The sequence below is a fragment of the Girardinichthys multiradiatus genome, chromosome 15 (genome assembly GCF_021462225.1).
Source record: "Girardinichthys multiradiatus isolate DD_20200921_A chromosome 15, DD_fGirMul_XY1, whole genome shotgun sequence".
Lineage (NCBI taxonomy): Eukaryota > Metazoa > Chordata > Actinopteri > Cyprinodontiformes > Goodeidae > Girardinichthys > Girardinichthys multiradiatus.
This window is the reverse complement of record NC_061808.1, coordinates 27,458,982-27,480,509: the sequence shown is the minus strand read 5'-3', so window position 1 is coordinate 27,480,509 and position 21,528 is coordinate 27,458,982. Positions and strand designations below refer to the sequence as shown.

General features: G+C 40.3%; 1 protein-coding gene across 3 annotated transcripts; it reads right to left on the bottom strand.

Moving 5' to 3' along the window:
- Positions 1-2,025: 2,025 nt before the first annotated feature.
- LOC124881718 lies at positions 2,026-3,587 on the bottom strand. 3 transcript variants are annotated; one of them, XM_047387466.1, is made up of 4 exons: positions 3,484-3,587; positions 3,345-3,400; positions 3,013-3,267; positions 2,026-2,928 (listed from the first exon to the last, which is right to left on the bottom strand). In XM_047387466.1, exons 1-4 carry the CDS (start codon positions 3,507-3,509, stop codon positions 2,894-2,896), a joined length of 372 nt encoding a protein of 123 aa, XP_047243422.1. In that variant the 5' UTR covers positions 3,510-3,587; the 3' UTR covers positions 2,026-2,893. The 3 variants fall into 3 exon arrangements, with proteins under 3 accessions (XP_047243422.1, XP_047243420.1, XP_047243421.1); XM_047387464.1 differs by having other exon boundaries at positions 2,026-2,933; positions 3,484-3,586; XM_047387465.1 differs by having other exon boundaries at positions 3,345-3,485.
- Positions 3,588-21,528: the final 17,941 nt, after the last annotated feature.

Genomic DNA, 21,528 nt, shown 5'->3' with positions numbered 1-21,528 from the left:
TTACCCTGCTAATTGAACCTTCACACCCTGCTCTTACTGGTGCATTGTGCAATCAATGAAGACTGGTTACCAGGCTGGTCCAATTTAGCCATGAAACCTCCCACACTAAAATGACAGGTGTTTCAGTTTCATTGTCCAACCCCTGTAGGTGCAATACATTATACAGCTGTGTACCCACTAATGATTGTTTGGCACTTCTTTATCATTTACAAATTACAGCTTGACAATATGTTGAATCTAAATCTTCACAACTTCAATGTGTGGACGTCTTGGTAGGCTATATTATTTTAAGTGCCATACAAAACTCTGCTTGACAGTAATTAGGCCAGTTGTGTGCTCTTCCATAATCGACACAGATCTAGCTTGAATGGTTGCTGTATGTTTTGATTTTGAAAATGCATACAATAAGATATTGAGGAATAGTTTTTATTATACAATAAGGAGGATGGGAGTTTACAAATTTTTATAAAATAGGAGTTTCTATCTCAAAGGCAAATCTAAGTAAAGACAGAAAAATAGTAAATGGAACACCACAGGGGAGTATAGTGAGACCTATACCATTTTCCTTTATGATATAAAAGATTCTCATCCCGTTTTGCAAAATTTAGAAGGATGAGAAAGGAATTTACTTTACAGTAAACAAAATACTAAACAAAACTACATTGGTACTCTACAATAGTTGTGGTCAAATGGGGCTTGAATCTTCCATTTAATAAACTAAAATTAAGACTTTCAGAGGAAAAAAAGGTTGCTCATGCAAATATAATTTATATGGGCAGGGTCAAGAAGTAATTTGGAAAGCTGGTGAGAATATGGTCTGCCTACTCATATTGAACAAATCCTAGAAAGAAATTCTTGATCATGAGATGTCAAACTGGTAGAGAATGGGGAGGAGATCGAAATATACACAGGATTAAATCAGATCAGTTTTAGTTAATGGGAGTCTATTTTTTAAACTTAGCCATAGACATCTCTAGAAAATGCATATCAGGTTTTATTACTTATTTTTGTTGCATTTAAAACCATTCCAACAGAATCATTGCAGGCAAAGATGCCCCTGAAACTCAGACAAGAGTTAGCTTAATATTACTGTGAATCTTTTAGGTCACAAGATCACCCAAGCCAGAATATCACCAAAACTTGCAGTGAAAAATAAACTGTACACCTATCAGTTATACAGCAGAGGAAAATACCAGAAGGAATTATAGATCTAGAATTTAAGAATGGAGACAATACTTTAGTTTTCAGGGCAGATGCATTTACACAGCTGCATCAAGGCAAATAGTTGATCAGATTGGCGTAGTTTTTTATGTTCTAGAGTTCAATATTAGAGTGACAAGTATAAATTGTGAAAACTCAGAACTCCACTGGGTTGAATAAACCAGATTTTATGATCAAATATTTGTTCAGACAAGTTAATCACTCATCAATATAAATAACTGCCTTAGGAAAAATACATTCCAAAAGAGAACCAGCAAACATAGGAAATAAATGACCTTTTTCTTATGAATTCCTGGACACTGGTAAGAATAGAAGTGAGCTGCAGGTATTACCGTAAAGAGCCAAAACATGGCCAAAATAGAAATAAGGCAGAGTTTAAAGCAAAAAAAAAAAAAAAGAAAAGAAAAAGCCCTGCGAACTTCATGACAGGTGCTAAAGCTCAAGTTGCCTTACTTCAATTGCCCTTGGCTGGAAACTGTATAAAGCTGATTAACTCAAGACAGTGAAACTTTGTTTTTTGATTCATTTACTCTTAAACACCATTTTGTAGGGCAGGTTTGCATTGAAGTTTAAATTGTAAACCCCCAAGCCACCTTCATGTAGCCCTCAAGCCAATTTAGCACTAATCTTTTCTTACTGGTCCCATTTGCAGTCAAGTAATATCTACATAGAAGGTGAGGTCTATCACCTAATTATGGCACAAGGAAATTCATGTTGCCAATGTAAAACCAGTTGCACAATATTTAAGTATTGGCTTGGGCAAATAAAAGATTTGCCATGAACAGCACAGAGCCCAACACCAGCATACATTCAGTATTTATTAATCACATTTTATTGGCCAATGAATCTGGAAGGCCAAACACCAAATTTATGCAAGACAAAAAAAAATAAAATAAAAAAACCCATAGGTTCTCAAAGGTATGCCAGTTTTTGGACTTAACATTACATAATGGAAACATGAAAGGCATCAGATTTTTTTTATTGAAGCAATGACAAAGCCTGAAGCAGTCAACTGGTCTGAACAGAAACAGCAAAGCACTAGTTGAGGAAAAACCAAAATTAAAATCCTGGTTGTCAATCAAAAAAGCTACTCTACAATCTTTCAGCAGAGCAATGAGGGTACAACATCCACAAACAACCTGACATTAAGCAAATCTTGCAGGTTAGCACCATTATAGACTCAAAAAAAGTGTAATACCACAGCCAGCATTTCCAAAAAGCTGTGGCACAGGTTGAATAGGATGCTTTTTACCATTAGGGGAAAAACATTTCTAGTTGCTTGTGACCAGACCTGTAAGGATGACCAATATGATGACTGTCCTGCCACTGGTTCTTCCGGTGCTCAAGTTGATTAGTAGAAAGTGTGTATGTGCCTGGAGGATACCTCCTATTCAGCAACATGTACTCCATAAGAGGATAGCCCAGCCGAAGTCTATCCACAAGTATGCCCAGTGCCAGTGGGCTACCAATAGCATGTTCATTTAGAGTGTGGACTGGAAAGTACTGGGCAGGAGGGCGTTTGTCTTCAGATTCAGAGTTGTATTCTCCTTGTTCATACATTTTCTCCTCAAAGGCGGCTTCACCTGGCTGGAATAATAGATGAAAGGGGCCTGGAGGGCTCACATAGCCAGGAATTTCAGAGACAAATCTTGACTCACCAGGAGAGGAACCTCTACCAGAGAAAGGAGTGGGAGGAGCAACTGCCCACTGCACTACAAGTAAGAAGAACCAATTTAGTCTGCATTGCTAAAAGTAATAGAACAGAGAAAACATATTTAATAAGTCACCTACCTTGGTGTGGTGGGGATTGAAATCTAGGCTGTTTTGAGCCGTGATATACAGGTGCAGGATACACAGAACCATAAAGAGCAGGAACTGGCCTTTTGGGAGCACTGGGATGAATGTGTTGCTCAACTGGATGAAATTGTACAACTGGGTTTGATGTAGTTGGGAAAGCAGACTCTGCATGGAGAAATCCAGGGGTAGGTTCCTCCCCGGTGGAACCAAAGGAAGGGTTTGTACTGGAAGTCCCAAGAGGGTCCAAGGCTGCACAGTGAGAGATTATTAGCTACTTTTTGCTGATGTGGCATAGTATTTGCAAGTGTATCAAAAAATGGGTTTACCTTTATCTGTGGGGTATCCATTAATTGCCGCATTCAGTATGACAAGTAGCCACAGCCTATTGAGAAACAGCAGAATAAAAGCTGTTTACAACTGTTTAAAAATCAGGAAAAATGACCAAATCCACAATCCAGTTCTTACCCTGAAGAGGCCACAGCAGCCATCATTTAATAAGCTGTTTTACTGCTTGAGTTACATAACCTTGCAAATGGTTAATTGTAGTTGAAAGGGACCTTCACTGGCCAATCACAGCATCACAAGTTAACAGTACACAGCTGGTAGCCATTAACTCATTATCCTGATGAAGGTGAAAGCTCAGCATGAAATGAAAACCTAGATTTGGACTAGTTGCTTGTTTTATGTAAATTAGATAGTTTTCCAGTTTATTTTCTTTAATGATGGAAAAATGCAAACTTTGTGTTTAAAGGTATAATCTTATATTCTGAACTGCTTCTTAAAACATGTCAATTATCATAGACACACATTTCCCCTCTTACTCATCTGCACAGGAACAAACATAGCTTTAAATTGAGCCAAAGTGTTATTTTTTGAAACCTTTATTAAGGTGGGGGGGTATTTACCAGGAGTGTTGACGACACTTTTTGAGGCTTTTTAAGATTTGGTTTAACAATGACTTTTATCAGGACACAGTGCTGATGGTGTAGGGGTTAAGCACGTGGCACATATATGTCCTGGGTTCGAGTCCTGGACCCAGAGACCTTTGATGAATGTCTGCCTACTGTCAGGAAAATTGAAAAATAAATGCCTCTAATGCTGCAAACAACAAACAATGACTTTAATCAAAAACTTAATGTTTGATTAAATTCTCTGTTTAGGTTTAACATTAAATACTGCTAGCCTTAAAATAGCTGCTAGCAGTCAGTACAATAGTACAAGATACAAAACATTCTGCTTTTGTTGTTTTTTAAATACAAGTGCGTCATCTATTCTTTCACCAAAATACAACATTAGTAATGCAGTTTTTAAGAAAATGACAGTTCCACCTCCATGCTGTCATTGTTCATATTTTTTTATCCATCGGTTTTTTTCCATCCATCCATCCATCCATCCATCCATCCATCCATCCATCCATCCATCCATCGTCCATCCGACCATATGTATCCACCCATATATCAATTTATCCTTCCATCCATCTACACTATTAGATAGTATTAGGCATTCAGTATTTACATTCTGCCCTGACCTCTGTAGATAATGCTGCTGTAAATTCAGAGTGAATCTTGGTATCTGTATTAAAAAAAGGCTGAAAAATTTATTTTTACATTTGGAATTTTTAAATAAAAATCGTATGGAGAACAAAACACTGACAAAAGGAATATTTCCTGTAAATGAACCAAAGAAGTATATAAGTAACCTCAATGTGTTTGATTGAGCACATCCCTTCGCTAGGATCTCACTCCTCCATACACAGCTTGAGACGGTGCCAAATGGGCCATGGTTCTGCATTGTGACAATTTCCGGATCTTCACATGTGTATTTCCTGACTTTCTAATCAGAATGCTATTTTGTAACTCAAAAGGGGCTCCTATTCAGCCCAGCATTAACAGCCCTCGTCTGTGATAATGTGGATGCTTCGGGCCATAGGCCACCAGCTGCATGCACTTGTCACTCTTTGGTACAGATGCCCTGTCTGCCGTGTGAATGAAACTCATGGACCAAATTGGCACTTATTGTGCAGAATGATTTTATGCATGCATTTTAATGTGCCTCATCCAATTCCTTAACATGTTTAATTTTGTCTGCTGACATCTACCTCAGACTTGAAAAATGATATGAATGGAAAGCTACTGTCCCAGTTGGCATTTATGTCCCTATGTGGACTCTAAAAACCAAATAGCAAGTATGAAAACTTAAATACTCCAAAGCTGTTCATCCAAATCTGCAGGATTTTTTGTGCATCATGTTAGTTTCTTGCACAAATCAAATGACGAGAACTCAATTTTTGATGGATCAATAATTCAGCATTCTCAATTATGCTTTAATTGTGAGAAGCAATATCATCCAATCTTATTGGGAGGATAGGTGTTGTTGCTCTGCAGAGCTTTAGCTGATTGTTTATATGAGATTAGCGCTGTGTATCAGGGAAAAGATCAGGCAATGTCACAGAGGCTTGAATAGCCGGCAAGTGACGCATGCACAGACACACTCAGGCACGCGTTCAAGTACACTCCCCAATACACACGCGCACACTCCTAATGACACAAACACATAACATAAAGCCAAATGCTGCCACTAAAATTTGCATGGTGCTCAGTAATGCATTAGTGAACATCACTTGGCAATCTGTTCATACGGGCTTAATTGGATTTTAATACCGCCTCTGATCTTGTTTTCTAATTAACGGTGGTGGCTGGCAACCAAGCAGAACCATGCACCCAGCAACACCTTTGATCCCGGCCATATGGAGTTCCTCCAAGCACGCCGGGGATGTAAAAATCCCTCACCTAGACGTGGGCGAACAACAGGCCCCCCGAATCAAAATGGATGGGGCGAGGAGAATTGAGAGAGGGGGGGTGAAGAAACGGGGGAGTGTGGCAAGGTTGAGCTGGGCGGAGGGGCATGGGAGGTGGGGGGGTTGGGCAATGGCATGTGTCACCCACACATCGTGTGGCAGCATTGGTATTGATTAATTTCTTTCACGATCAATTGTGATTGCAGTTGCATAAAACATGAGGGGGGTAGCGGGGCGGTAGGGGCTCAGTGCCTGTACACCTTATCATCCATGCTGCCATTCGACACCCCATCATTGCTACAGGGAAATGTCAATAGCTTTCCTAATCTGTTTACTACTCCCCTTGTGGCCACTGCTTTATGCTTTAGATGAAGGGCTGCCAAAAAATGTGTCCCATTTTTACCCTTGCTTTTCCTGTTTTGGCAGAGTCTGCGTGCGTATTAACTTCATGTGTGCATATTCACCCTGCTTCTCAAGTTATTCTTATCTTAATGTATATAGAGTAAAGATTAATTGCTTGGATAGATTCCAGATCTGTGTTGGACTGGTGTCTGCATGCTTGGACAGGACAGAGCCTCAAGACACAGACCAAAACCATGGCGGAAATCCAACCAGAAACCCCTAAACATCAGATACAGGAACTTTTACAAACTATAAGTTTTGCCGTAAAAAGGCCAGGTGTTTGTAGATACGAACAGTTTTTAAATTGGTTAACATAATCAAATTATTTAATATTTAACAGAGATGTGTAAACTTTTGAGATCTAATGTAATTTAAGATTTAACGTTCCAACTGAGTTTACATTTCAGTCTTCCAGGCTTCTGCAAAAAAACAAACAAAAAAAACCCCACAAGAACAAAAATTTAATTTTTCAAAATTTAATTTTGAAATAATTTTGCTTGTATATGGAATAAACTTTCATCTGCTTTTTCCGTCAGCTTGGTAAACTTTCCAGCTGCTCTTTCCTTAACAGGTAATTATATTATTTAAAAAAAAAATCTGTAGTATTGCCTTGGCCTTTTTTCTAGAAGAGGTGGGAGTTCACATATATTTTGTTATTAGATTTTCAACAAGTCATAATCTGCTAAAAGGTTTCTAACAGTGTCAATTCTTGCAGGAATGGCACCCTGGACAAGCCCTTGTTTTTGCCACTGTGCACATCCAAAACACACCCACTCCCCCGATGATCCAATTCTGCAAAAATAAATTACTAAGCAGATGTTTAACCATCCAATTTATCAGAAGCATTACGAATAAAAAACAAATATTGATCTATTAGTAATGTAAATAGATCCCAACAAATACCATCTCAGACCGATTTACAGAAAAACAGGTCCAAATCATTTCCAAATTCACAGAAATACAAATAAATAAAATTTATACCAATCCAATTCAACCCATATCCAACCATTCGCCTTATCAAAACAAGTTCTGTTCAGTTTGATTGGATGCAGAGTGTCTATCAATATCAGATTGTTTTTAAGACTTGTCACTTTCTCATTAAAATTAGGTCTAGATTTCAACTGGGTCACCTCCAGGGCAGTCATAATGCCCATGTCCACAACTGTTGCTAATTTCTAACCAAGCTGTAAATATGTTAAATAAAATTTGATATCTGATTGTGCAACCTTTCTTGATCAGCCCTGTTGAGGGGTTTTATAGCTTGCATGTCCAAACATGTCAACTATATAGCATGTACAAGGTATTTCCAGTGGATGGTTTAAACAACTTTATTGCCTGGTAGGATAGGTTACTAATTCTGTACCTCTTCATAGCTGGTTTTGCATTTGACATGAGAAGAGAGTAACTATAATAAAGTAGACAATATGGCAGCCATCCAAGCATAGTGATGTTGGTTAGCTCAGCAAGCTGTCATTTACTACTGCCTGACAGAAAGAAGCTAATTAACTATGCATATTAATTAGAAAAAGGAGAGACCGACAACAGCTGATTGACAACCAGGAGGGTGGCGTTTCTGATGGGTGTCAGAGTTTTGTGTGCTGACAGTTAACAGTGTAGGTCTGAATTAAAGTGCCCTGTAACATTTAAACTAGGAATGGTGAGCCTTTAAGTGTTTATTATGGGAGCCGCTTTGATTAACAGTGTAAACTCACATTTGCTCTCATGCTGCTTTTGGCCAAATGACTTGGGCACTTTGGCATCGAGTGGCCTTCTACAACAATGGCACAGGAGAGCAAAGGCTTTGGAGGCCTTGCCTGAGATTGCACCTAAACAATGATACCTTCTTACATGCTGCTTATTTGTCCTTCACAGAGCAACTATTTGAAAAGGTGTATGTATTTTTTTCTGCTGAAGAGGATTGTGACATATTGTGCACGGATAATGACTGGAGATGCATTAAGACTAAAGTGGGGCTTCTAATGAAGATGTTTAACAAGGCTCGAAGGCCTTCTCTTTCTTTTAACGAAGGCTTTCTTTTGATGAAAACAGAATTCCTTGCCCTCCCTAAATTATCAACTTGTCCTTCGACCTTAGTATATCACAGTTTCTCATCTCCCTTATCAAAGGCACTTTTAAACACACTGAGCGCTGCATTTCCTTAAGTGCCATTTTTGATTTGAGAGGCCTTTCCTTTCAGACTTAATGGAAAGCGAATGGCTTAAACAGGAAAGGAAAGGAAAGTGGTCTTAGCTGATTTTTGAAACAATAACATGCTAATATCTAGCTGTCGCCCAATTGCGATTGGATGGCTGCCATCTCGACATGAAAAACTCAAGAGAAAAACCAGTTGAAAGCGCAAGTGGAATTAGAATTATTGTATCACATAGATTAAGGCAACATTTTGAAGGCTGAACTGTTGTGTTTAACTGTGTATAATTAATGGTTTCTCATTAGTTAAGACATAAGAAATGTTATGTTTAAGCACAAGACATATGCTGGTTTTTAATCCATACACTCTATAAGTACTGGGTTCTTCTACACATCCGCTCTTCAGCTACACAAAAGCTGCTCCACCGTTCTGCTTCACATGGCATGCAGATAATTTAGAGCCATTTCTACAACACGCTGCAAATAATACTTTTAAAGAGAATCAGCAGTGGTAATAAAGTTTAATAAGATGTTGTGTATGAGACGAGGGATTGATGATGTTTTAAGACTAGTGAGGTGCAGGATGGATTGGTCAGGATTGGTTTGTAACATTATAACAGTTTTCATTCTGGTTTGTAATGACAGATATATTAAGATTAAACTGAGGCCCTCGTGTGATGTTCATAAAACCTTTCTAAGCAGTTTGTTGTGTCTGTTTTTGTTTAGGTGAGGTAGTTTTTTGACAGCAGGAATGTTGATAACTTGTTTCCGGTTTAGGCAACTTACATGTTCAGTTGTCCATAGGGAAACACAATGGACCCTATGTTGCTCTGATCTACTGATTGTTGGTTTAATGGTGAGCAAGACTAGACAAGTGCTATAAAAAATGCTCTAGAAACTGTGCTAATATCCACGCAACATTATTTTTTGTATATACAAAGTATTCCAACAGTAAGTGGAAAGCAACATTAAGATTACAGGCTTGATTATTCAAAGTAAATTTGTGTTTCGCTGTCAGTATTCCTATCCCGTTTAACTTTTTCAAATTTTATCACTCTGCAACCACACATTTTTATGTATTTTATTGAGCCTTTATGTGACACGCAAACATGAATGTAACTGTGAAGAGAAAGAAAAGGATAAATGGTTTTTAAAGGTTTTTGAAATTGTGTTCTGCCCATTTTGTCAATACTTTGTAAAAACCTCCTGTCGCTGGAATTCCATAGTACGTCTCCACCAGGTTTGGACATTTAGGGAAGGAGTTTTTTTTTTTTTTTTTTGCTCAATCTTCCTTGCAAATTTGCTCGAGCTCAGTTTAGATTGTATTGAGACTCTTAGTGAACCATAATATTCATGGCTTGTCACAGATTTTCAGTTGGGTTGAGGTGACTGTGGCTTGGCTATTGTGAGACATGAAGGATCTAAATTTTAGCTCTGGGTATCTGTTTCAGAATCAGAATCAGAATCAGCTTTATTGCCAAGTTCGTACATACAAACAAGGAATTTGACTCCGGTACACTTTGCTCATTGGTTTTGTTTTTGCATTACAGAATATACATATTTACAATGTACAACATACACATATATAAATAAAAAGATGCATTTGCAACATCTGTATGCTGTTGTTTTGTACTCTATTGAATGTTCAACAGAGAAACAGCCTGGGGGAAGAAACTGTCTCTGTGGCGGCTGGTTTTAGTAAACAGTGCTCTGTAGCGGCGGCCTGAAGGTAAAGCTCTGAACAGTTTATGTGCAGGGTGTGTGGGGTCTGCAGAGATTTTAGCAGCTCTTTTCCTGACCCTAGACCTGTATAAGTCCTGGATGGAGGGAAGGTCAGTCCTGATTATTCTCTCTGCAGTCCTGATTATTCGATGCAGCCTGGACCTGTCCTGTTTTGTGGATGAGCCAAACCACACTGAGCTGGATGAAGACAGGACAGACTGAATGATGGCAGTGTAGAAGATGACCAGCAGCTCCTGTGGAAGGTTGAACTTCTTGAGTTGCCTCAGGAAGTACAGTCTCTGCTGGGCCTTCTTTTGAATAATGTCTATGTGTGAGGACCATCTCAGGTCCTCAGAGATGGTGGTTCCTAAGAACCTGAAGTGGTCCACAGCCGATACAGTGTTGTTGAGGTTGGTGAGGGGGGTGAATGGGGGTGGTGTTCTCCGAAAGTCCACCACCATTTCCACAGTCTTGAGTGGGTTGAGTTCAAGGTTGTTCTGACCGCACCAGTGGACCAGCCGATCCACCTGCTGTCTGTATGCAGACTCATCACCGTCCTGGATTAGTCCAATGACAGTGGTGTCATCTGCGAACTTCAAGTGTTTCATGGACGAGTCCGCTGAGGTGCAGTCATTTGTGTACAGGGGTTGTTTTTTCTGGTGGAAGATGAACTTCAGCTCAAGTCTCATGTCTTTTGCAACCTGTGACAGGTTTTCTTTTTGTTTTGCTCTGTCCATCAGTTCAGACCAGCTTTCCTGTTGCTACCAATAAATCCTCAGGGCATGATGCTGCCACCATGTTTTCCAGTTGGGATTGGATTTCAGTGGGATTTAGAGAGCAAGTTCTCTGTAAAGCGTATTACAGGTTGGCCAAAATACAAAATTTTGGACTTATCTAAACTTAACAGTCTTTCATATTTTTGCTGTGCTCCTTATATGGGAAATTGCCAACCATGTAACGTTTTCCTTCAACTTCACAATTATACTTTCTCTAGTGTTGCTTTATTACATAAAATCCTGATTAATTTTATTGAAGTCTGTTTCAAGGGGTGTAATTACTTTTGCAAGGCAATTTGTATCTATACACTCTTTCACCTGTGTATCTTCTGGGCGTTTCAGACTGAGTGGGGAAAGTGTGCCATCTTTGCCTCTTTTGAAACATCTCTAGAACACTCCAGAGTCGGGGTGCTTGTGTGAGAAGTATCACTCGTAATTATGCAAAACTGTATTCTCTTGCACCTGCATGTAAATTATATCAGTTGGTAAAGTCAACTTTAACAAAATTAATAGATATGTGATGACTGTCTTGTTTTTGTCATGATTTACAATCCAGTTTGGCTAAAACCTGAGGAAAGAATATGTGAATACAGCATGTCTGTCATCTCAACAGATCAAGGTTTTAGGCCTAAAAGCCCTTGGGCTGCCCTTGATAATAATTTGAAATAAAAACGCACCTTGTAGCTGATTTTGCCCCTCAGTAGCAGAGCTCAGTTAGTAAATCAAGATGATAATCTGACCATGATGATTGCGTGATAGTATAAACTGATCTTTTTCTTAATCAGAATCAGAATCAGAATCAGAATCAGAAAAGCTTTATTGCCAAGTACGTTTTTGGACATACAAGGAATTTGTTTTGGCGTAGTCGGTGCAATACAGTACAAATTAAACAGTACAAACATATCTACAATATAATATAAATATATGTGCACAGTTTTAAGTGAGTGAGAGTAAATATAGAGCAGTATAAGATGCAAGAGCAATACAACAGTGCAGGTGATCATTGTGCAAGTAAAGCAGTGCAAGTAAAGCAGGAGTCCAAGCTGAGCGTTAATGTAACGCATAGAGTTACAAGTTACAAGTGTCCTGTCAGCAAAAAAAGGGGGGGTGTGGGGGAAAGGGACAGTGTCAGGGTGGTTTCCGGGCTTTGTTAACCAGGCTGGTGGCAGATGGGAAAAAACTGTTCTTGTGGCGTGAGGTTTTGGTCCGGATGGACCGCAGCCTCCTGCCAGAGGGGAGAGTCTCAAAGAGTCTGTGACCGGGGTGGGAGGGATCAGCCAGAATCTTCCCTGCCCGCTTCAGGGTCCTAGAGGTGTACAGTTCCTGGAGTGACAGTAGACTGCAGCCAATCACCTTCTCAGCAGACCGAATGACACGCTGCAGCCTGCCCTTATCCTTGGCTGTAGCAGCGGCGTACCAGATGGTGATGGAGGAGGTGAGGATGGACTCAATGATGGCTGTGTAGAAGTGCACCATCATAGTCTTTGGCAGGTTGAATTTCTTCAGCTGCCGCAGGAAGAACATCCTCTGCTGGGCTTTCTTGATGAGGGAGCTGATGTTTGGCTCCCACTTGAGATCCTGGGAGATGATGGTTCCCAGGAAGCGGAAAGATTCCACAGTGTCAATTGTGGAGTCACAGAGGGTGATGGGGGCAGGTGGTGCTGGGTTCTGCCTGAAGTCCACAACCATCTCCACTGTCTTTAGAGCGTTGAGCTCAAGATTGTTCTGGCTGCACCAGTCCAACAGATGGTCCACCTCCCATCTGTACGCAGACTCATCACCATCAGAGATGAGTCCGATCAGGGTGGTGTCGTCCGCAAACTTCAGAAGCTTGACAGACTGGTGACTGGAGGTGCAGCTGTTGGTGTACAGGGAGAAGAGCAGAGGAGAGAGAACACAGCCTTGGGGGGAACCGGTGCTGATGGTCAGGGAGTCAGAGACGTGCTTCCCCAGCCTCACGCGCTGCTTCCTGTCAGACAGGAAGTCAGTGATCCACCTGCAGGTGGAGTCGGGCACACTCAGCTGGGAGAGCTTCTCCTGTAGCAGAACTGGGACGATGGTGTTGAAGGCAGAGCTGAAATCCACAAACAGGATCCTGGCGTAGGTTCCTGTGGAGTCCAGGTGCCGGAGGATGAAGTGAAGGGCTAGGTTGACTGCATCATCTACAGACCTGTTGGCTCTGTAGGCAAACTGCAGGGGGTCAAGGATCACTGACAGATTAAAACTCTGAGTGGCATCATCTATGAATTCCTGCTGAAGGTAAATATGTTTGACTAGGTGGCAAAATCTATATATAATTACAGCTTCCACAGAACTGCACAATAAATTCACTGACATGGCAACACCCACGGTCCAAGTGTACTCAGCCCAAGGATGTTCTGGCACAGGTACAATAACCGAAAGACAAGTCACATCAGCACTGCAAACCATCCCTCCGGTCAAAAGTGATCAACATCAGTAAAATGCTACAGCAGGTTGTAAACAGAGCATTTAGCTTCAATTGCTGCAATGTTCTGCCTTGCTCAATCGTGGTTACGAAATGGAGCGTGGTAAAGAAAATACAGATTTGCATTATAACTTTGATTTATGCTGCTTAGGTTTCAGACTGAAACCAGACTGAAACCAGACATATTTTTAAAAGGCTCAATGGAAAACATTCATACCCCTGAACCTTTCACATTTGTCACATGGCAATCACAAACTTCAATATTCTATATGAATTTGTATTTAAACCCTTTACAATGGCACTCCTTAATAAGATGTGTAAGTGTCACAGGAACCATGTAAATGACAGAGCAAACCATAATTGAACCTTTTGGCCAAAATGCAAACTGTTATGTGTGATCAAAACACCACAAATCTCCCTGAACACACTATGTCCATGGTGAAACAGCAGGGTGGTAGCATCATGTTGTAGGAAAACTTTCCTTAGCCAGGATTGAAAAGCTAGTCAGAGTTGATGGGAGGAAAGATAGAGCTAAATACGGGGCAATCCTGGCAGAAAACCTGTTAGAAGGAAGCTGATAACGACTTAAAACTTGGGTGGAGTCTATCTTCAGCAGGTCAATGACCCTAAATATACAAGCAGGTTTAGATCAAAGCATTTGTATGTGTTAGAACGGCCTAGTCAAAGTCCTACCCTGAATCCAATTGGTAATCTGTGGCAAGACATAAAAGTCGACATACATACATCCAGTCTGACTGAGCTAGAGCTATTTTGCAAGAATGGGCAAAATGTGGCCTTTACCACCAGAGATACACAATTATACATACATACATACATACATATATATATATATATATATATATATATATATATATATATATTTATTTATTTTTTATTATTATTATTTTTTTATAAGGAGAAAGATAAAATTGAAATGAAGTTTTGCTCTTTCACAAGATCCCAATAAAATATATAAAAGTTTGGCTGTAACTTGAAGAAGGTACCTAAATAATCATAGTTTTGATAGTGCATAATGGAGAGGAATACAGTCTGTCTCACATACCAATGGAAGGAGTCTCTGAAGGACATGGTCAAGTCTGAACCCCTTAGTCTTAGTCGCACAAATACCCTGGTTTTCTTTTTCCTCCCATCAAAGAGGAGATTAAGTTGTCAAACTGTGGGTCCTGGTCCAGACTGGTCTGTTGAGTGGATATTCTCTAGTCTGATCTCTGCCACAGCAAATAGTCAAAGCTCAAAGGGGACCAAGGAGAACAGGGGAGGGAGAGAGGTAAGAAGGCTTTAGGATCACTTTACCTGGATTCGGCAGTGCGGCGCTGGTGGATTAGTGCCTCGGGCCTCATGGCACGCTAGTCTGCAAACACCCCCATAACACCCAACAACAGGTACGAGCACACACATGCTCATTCACAGCACAGTGGACTTCACTCCTGAACGCACCCACTTGTGTACCTACAACACACATCCATAGGCAGTGACATGTGAACCAATACCCAGTGATCTCTACAATTTCACAATATCCCAAGCATGTGCATAAGTTGCCCAGATGGAATAGCACCAGATAAGACAACTACTCCTACATAAAGCAGCTTATAAAATTTATACACTTACTTCTAGCTTTGGTTCAGTTGGGATGCCTCACAAACATTTTCCTTGACATCCTGAAAGCTCTGAGAAATCTGTTGCCGGTCTGATACGACTCTGTAAGGTCACTCACTCATCCAGAACTGCAAAAGCATAACCCATAAAGGAGGAATACAGGTTGTTCTTGGCAGGAAGGAAAGGAACCCACCACAGCTCCATCCCTCTCTGCAGCCTCTGCCTGCTCTCCCCCAAGTTACTACCTGATGACTTCTCCATCCGTTTTAATTGGTAATTATTTTGCGGGGTTTAATGCCTTTATTCAGACTGTCAGTGTGGAGTCAGGAGAGGAGGATTAGGTGCCCCAGGGGGACGAGACACTGGCATGGCCAGGACAGCTCATTTTTACACGGGCAGGGGAGGAGGACAGCTCATCTTTGATCCGGTTGGGGCTTCGCAGGCCAGAGGGGTGACAGCTGCACTTTCTTTAGCCCACATTTGAATTTGAATTCTATCTTAGGATGCAGCGCGCCATGGACTTGGCAGGGCAGTGGGGTAATCTGCTCGGCACAAACGACCGGGCCTTTTCTTCCTGTGTGCCCTAGCAGAGATTGGAGTAATTAAAGTTAAATGGAATGCATTAAAAACTCACTTGTGCCGAGGCTGTGGCGGCCGTGCCAACAGTGAATGGGCTGGGGCTGTCCTTTTACGCCGCTCTAATCCTGCGGAATATATGTGTGCCTTGACTTTGATGCTACAGTACCAAAGCGTCGGAAACGGCTACCAGCCGGGCTACAACTGACTGCTGGCTTTCACCTCAGAAGAACATCTTGGAAAGCAAATTCAGCTGGATTCTGACATTGGCAGGAGGTTAGATGGAATCAGCTTGGGGGGAGTATTTGCACTTTCCACACACGTCACTCTAAAATGTTTTGATGTATGGCCTATTTAAATACCAACACGTTGCTTTTTCCCTGACCTGCCAGGGTATTTAGAGTGAATCCTGACTAGCTGTCCATGACTGTAACTAACACTTGGAGCAGTTGTCGATTGTTCCATAAAATCCTGGCGAGTACATGAGGAACAGCTCTCCATGCCAATAAACGTTGGCTTATGAACGTGTACAAATTCATAAAGGAACTGGGCACTCCCTGTTTTGCAGCTCTCTTTTCACTTGGACAGTGACAACAAAAAAGAAACCCCCCTACATCTACGAAGAACCAACCTACTCCGCCAGGTAGATGTCAAAAGACTTGAAGCATCAAACCCTCCGGTAATTTTCACCGCCTTTCATTTCAGAGGAATGCGGACAGAGACAAAGGGGGGCAGGTAGCAAAACTATCATCATAATCTTTTCCTGGCTTTGTGTGTGATCCTTTAGCCCTCATAATGATAGGAGATTGGACAGGGAGAAACCTGGAGCTGTGGGAGGGGATGTTTTATGAAAATAAAACTCAGAAACAGTGTGAAAAAGGACTAAAACAATGTCGCAGATCGGTTAAAAGAGGAAATTCCCACACCATCACTGGTGCTTTATTTAAATGGAAACATTTCACATAAAATAGTTACTCAAAATAGATTAAGTTAAGCCAGAAAAATGGTCACTACATATATGTTTACCAGGTTTTACTGTTAATGATCAACCCCAAAGGCATTCATCTGATGCAAGATAATTTTTTATCATGCCAAACCACATATGCATGAATGCCTCATGTAGAGTACAATGGATATAGCAAAGCCTCACGATAAAATGGTAGGTGTTTGGGATGTAAAAAAATTAAACCATTATTAATCATATTGGAATTTCATTCCATGTCAAATGTGACACAAAGCATGTACAATTCCACTGAAGGGGAAAACAAAACTTATGTAAAAAAATTAAAAAGTTGCTAGAACCTGGTATTCTTTGGTGAAAGTCTGTCAGCATCCCACATCTTGACTTGGAAATATTTGCCCACTCTGCCTTGCAAACATCTATTGTCCATAGGCCTTTTCAGGTGACCTCCACAGAACTTCTATCAGTTCTGGACTCTGACTAGGCCACTTCAAAAAGGTAGATTTTTGTCTGGTGAAGCTATTTGTTGATTTGGATGTATTCCCTTCAGCTTTTTAGCGAACACCTGACGATTTTGTTTAAAACTGACTGGATTTTGGAACTGCTTATGATTTTATCCACCTTAGCGGCATGTCCAGTTCCAAAAAGTAACCTGAGATCATGATGCTGCCATCATCATAGTGTCCTGGGGTTATGGTGTTCTTTTGGTTATGTGGTGTGTTGTTTGTGTGCAAAATGTACTTTTTGGAGTTATTATCAAAAGTTCTGGTTTGCTTTTGCACCACTGCAGCACATTATTCCTTAACGTTTTGGGAGATATTACTTCTCCTGACTTGTGCCTTTATAAAATTAGATCATATTTTCCTCTGTAGCCTCTCTGCATCCATTATCTAAAGCTAAAGGATGCAAATGAGAAAATATCAAGAAAATATTTAGTTTAGGTTAATCAGATCCTCTATAATTGATGACCGTTGCTATAGTTGATTGAATGTTGGAATTGATTCCAAAGCAGTCCTGATCCAAGATGATGACCTGTGGGTAGAAGGGCCTGTAAGCTTCTACTCAAAGAATTTAAATTATTACCAGGTTAGTTATTTTGCCACTGAAAAAAACTGTGCCTTTAATTTCAATTATTATGTTTGTGGCAGTGTTGCTGTTGCCATTACACTGACTATAATCTACTGATCATTTTTAATTCTTTAGTTTGTGAACCAGGGAGTAATTCATTGGCCGGCGTTTCTTCAGGCCCGTTACTTAGAAGTCTGTCATGTAAAATGGAAAATATGGTGGTGGATACACTTTCTAGTGGTCACTGGTAGGAAGTGATTGTGCGCCTGTTGCTTGTTCTCCTGTCCTTTGGATTTTAATTTGCTTCCTTGGTGCACTGATTGCTGCGAATAAATCATGTGTAGCAGAGGTTAACTGGGTATGTAGGTGCACAGTAGCCTTATGTGGATAATTTATATATTTTAGTGGGGTTTTTATGTTGTTGGTGGAGGTTTTTTGGGGGTTAATTTGATTATTCTGTTTTAAGGAACCTAAGCGTATGAAGTAAAGTTGGGGGTTCTAGATCTGTGCTGCAGCATTAGGAGCAGACCTCAGCTGGTTTGGACACCTGGGCCCAGTGTCTCCAGCCCAGGAAAGCTGTACCTCTCCTTTGTTTCGGGGAAGTTTTTCTCTCCCCCATTTTGTTCTTACATCCATATATGAGCAGTTATATGGATTTACTGTCTTCCACACCTTATGGCTTTGCTTTTGAGGTTTCCCCTCATTATTAGCTAAAATACACAAATTTAATTTAGCTTAACCTGTTTCTCCCTCTTTTGTCATGACTTGAGCCAGTTCATGACTCTGTGTTGCTTATGGAACAAGGACATCTTGCACCTCTTTTTTATTTTTTTTTTACAAAGTTCCCTTTACCTGATTTACTTTTCAGTTATATAATTTTAATACCTGCTTTGTTTTTCATAAATAATTGATCATGGGATTATCTTTTACATAACTAAAAGCAGGCTTTTAACAGAACTTTGTAGACATTTTAGATCCACTGTGTAGAGCCGGGGTTCTCACACAATATGTTCAAATGTCAAAATCCAATTTCTAGATGAAGTCAAAGGTCCACAACAAGTATTTCTTAGCAAAGCCATTTTATTACATATTATTGAAACTTACAAGTAATAGAGTTGGCACTATACACATAGTCATTTGTTTGCTCTATTTATTCCACAATAAAGCATCGTGAAGAAAGATTTGTTTATTTAAACCTGATTAGCTTGATCACCTTTCATTTTTCAACAAATAAAATGGATTAACACAACCTAAAGTGCAAAAAGACATTGTAAGAGCAGAGAAACTGAGGTATACATTTTCAACTGAGGTAACATACATTAAGAGACACACTATTTGTTTTATTGTTTTTTAGCAAAGTTTTTGAAATTCTAGTTAACTATTTCTGTGATAAAAAAGAGGCAACAATTTTAATATGACCATAAAGAACATTTTTGTAAAATAAAAATATAAACCTTAAATTCAGACCTCATTCCAGCAGGTTTGCATGGTCTACAGTAGTATTGTGATTGTGTTCTACTTTACCCACTCACCAGTGATGATTTCTGGAGTGTTTTTTGTATTTTTGTTCTTGTTTCTTTTGCAGATTGATATTATGTTGTACTGGTGTGACTGTAAGGGCAAGTTTAGGCTGGTAGTTGTTGTGCTTTCCCATGCTGCACAGTGGCCATGGAAAAGGGGCCTCTGTGTGTTACCTAATATTCCCATCTAAGGGGAAACAACCAATCATGTAATACTATTTAACTGTTGTTAGGAAGTCTGATGAACTTAAACAGCCATAGATTTTTTACACCCCCTTCTTCTGTACAGGGTCGTGTGGGAGCTGGTGCCTATCTCCAGCAGTCTGCGGGCGAGATGGTGACCTGTCCAGGGTGTACCCTGCCACTCGCCTGCCACTCACCCTGGACAGGTCACCAATCCATCACAGGGCAGCACAAGACAAACAACAATGCCACTCACACCTAAGGGCAATTTGGAGAGACCAATTAACTGTCACATATTTGGACTGTGGAAGGAAGCCAGAGTACCTGGAGAGAGCCCATGCATGCATGGGGAGAACTTACAAAGTTAATGTAGAAAGACCCCCAGGTCAGGAGTTGAAACCAGGACCTTCTTGCTGTAAGGCAACAGTGCTACCAACTGTGCCACCTTGCAGCCCTGAACTGAAACAGTGAAGGTAAAATTATATAAATGCTATAGATATATTTATATTAGGAGAATTGTCAGAGGGCACAATAATGGTTGTAACTGTAATTTTGTTTGAAACAGTTATTTCTAACCAGGATTTTCCCAAAGTGACAAATTTTACTGAAACTAAAGGTTCAATATTTCAAAACAATAAGCGTGAGATTGCAGTATTCTACTGCAATAAAATATTAATGCACTTTTTTATGGACCTTTACTATTGGTGGATGCTGTTTTTGCATGGATATTTACAGATTTACCTTGTCTGTTTCTCTTATCTAAATGAACTGGATTCGAACCACTTTTGTCAGTAATAATAAAGCTGATAAAATCTTTGAAAGAATGCATCAAATTTGCACACACTGGATTTACACTGTCTTATTTTTGTTATGTCATATCAAATCCAGTCTGCCTCCTGTCTTGTTTTCTGGAGTATGTTTTATCAATTGCCCAAACTGGATTGCAAAGATAACTGATCTGACAGGCTTCAGGCAGATTTAATGAAAGAACAGTAAAGACTGGACAAAAATGTCAACAGGCAAACAGGCAGAAACTATCTAAACCTTAATGCACAGATGCACCCACCCGTGCATGTGGATATTTCCCCTGCAGGTCACAACTCCAGCGTTTCTGCAGTCCATACATCTTTTTTTTGATGGCAAAATCAGGAGGAAAGTGCCATGATTATAATCACACCACTATTGTCTGTAATGAACAGGAGAGCTTTTGCTCCTTCTCATGAGGGATTCAAGTGTGTGTTAACTCAAAAGTGAAAAGAATCCCTGAATAACTAATTAAAAAGCACCTGAATACCAGTGTAAGACCTTGGTTTATACTTTAGTGGATTTGATTAGTGGTGATTTGTCTATTCGCTGACAGATGCTTGATGTTGGTGAGATAAAGGGGGGAACCCAAAGCTTTTGGCTTGGAAGCCTTATTATTCATGGGCAGCAGTTGAGTGTGTGTTTCCATTAGATGTGTGAAGGCCTCTAAGGTCTAAGAATGCACTTTAATAGATACCTGTCAAACATAATTAACTATGTTTTTCCTATATCATACGCTTTCCCATTGCCTCCAGCCAGAGACTCCACAGTGTGTTTGTGTGTGTGCGCACTTGTACACATGCATATTGTATGTGTGTCTCTGTGAGAGAGAGACAAGAGTCTGTCTCAGTGCCTTTTGCCACCCAGCGATTGGAGACAGTTTTAATTGCAGCATGACAACCACAAGAAAAGACCAGAAGCCCCATAAAAGCCAAAGCAAGCTGGCAGCCGTCCCACAGTAGAAAGCTAGCCATGCAATAATTACAGGTAAAAAGACCTCTAGCACTGCAGCTTTAGCACTGTGTTTATTTGACACCAATCATGCAGCTATGCAGGTATCCCAACAATAACGTGCTCTGTCCCAACAGGACTGCGGTGCCTCCGAGAAAGAGACTTGGACATCACCGGTTAATCAAGGAATGTCTTGTGGCTTGGAGGCTGAGCTCTCATCAGAACATGAAAGCGAGCAGGGAGACCTTGATTTTAAAGAGCTCAGATGTGTCGGTTACATTGTTCCCAGTCAGAAAGGAGCCTTGTATGCCATCAATATTTCATTTTTACAAGGCTCGCTTCTGCCTCCTGTGAGCAGGTCTGCTTAAATGTTTTGATTTTAACATCTAAGGGTGTAACCGGCTGCATTAAAGACACATTAGCATTGGCAGTGACACCTCCTGTTGAAGAGGGGCTTCATCTTTTGATAATTTAAAGGTGAGAAGATGACCTTTGATCTCTGAGGCAAGACTTTAAAAAATCATTCTGCAGTTTTTTTG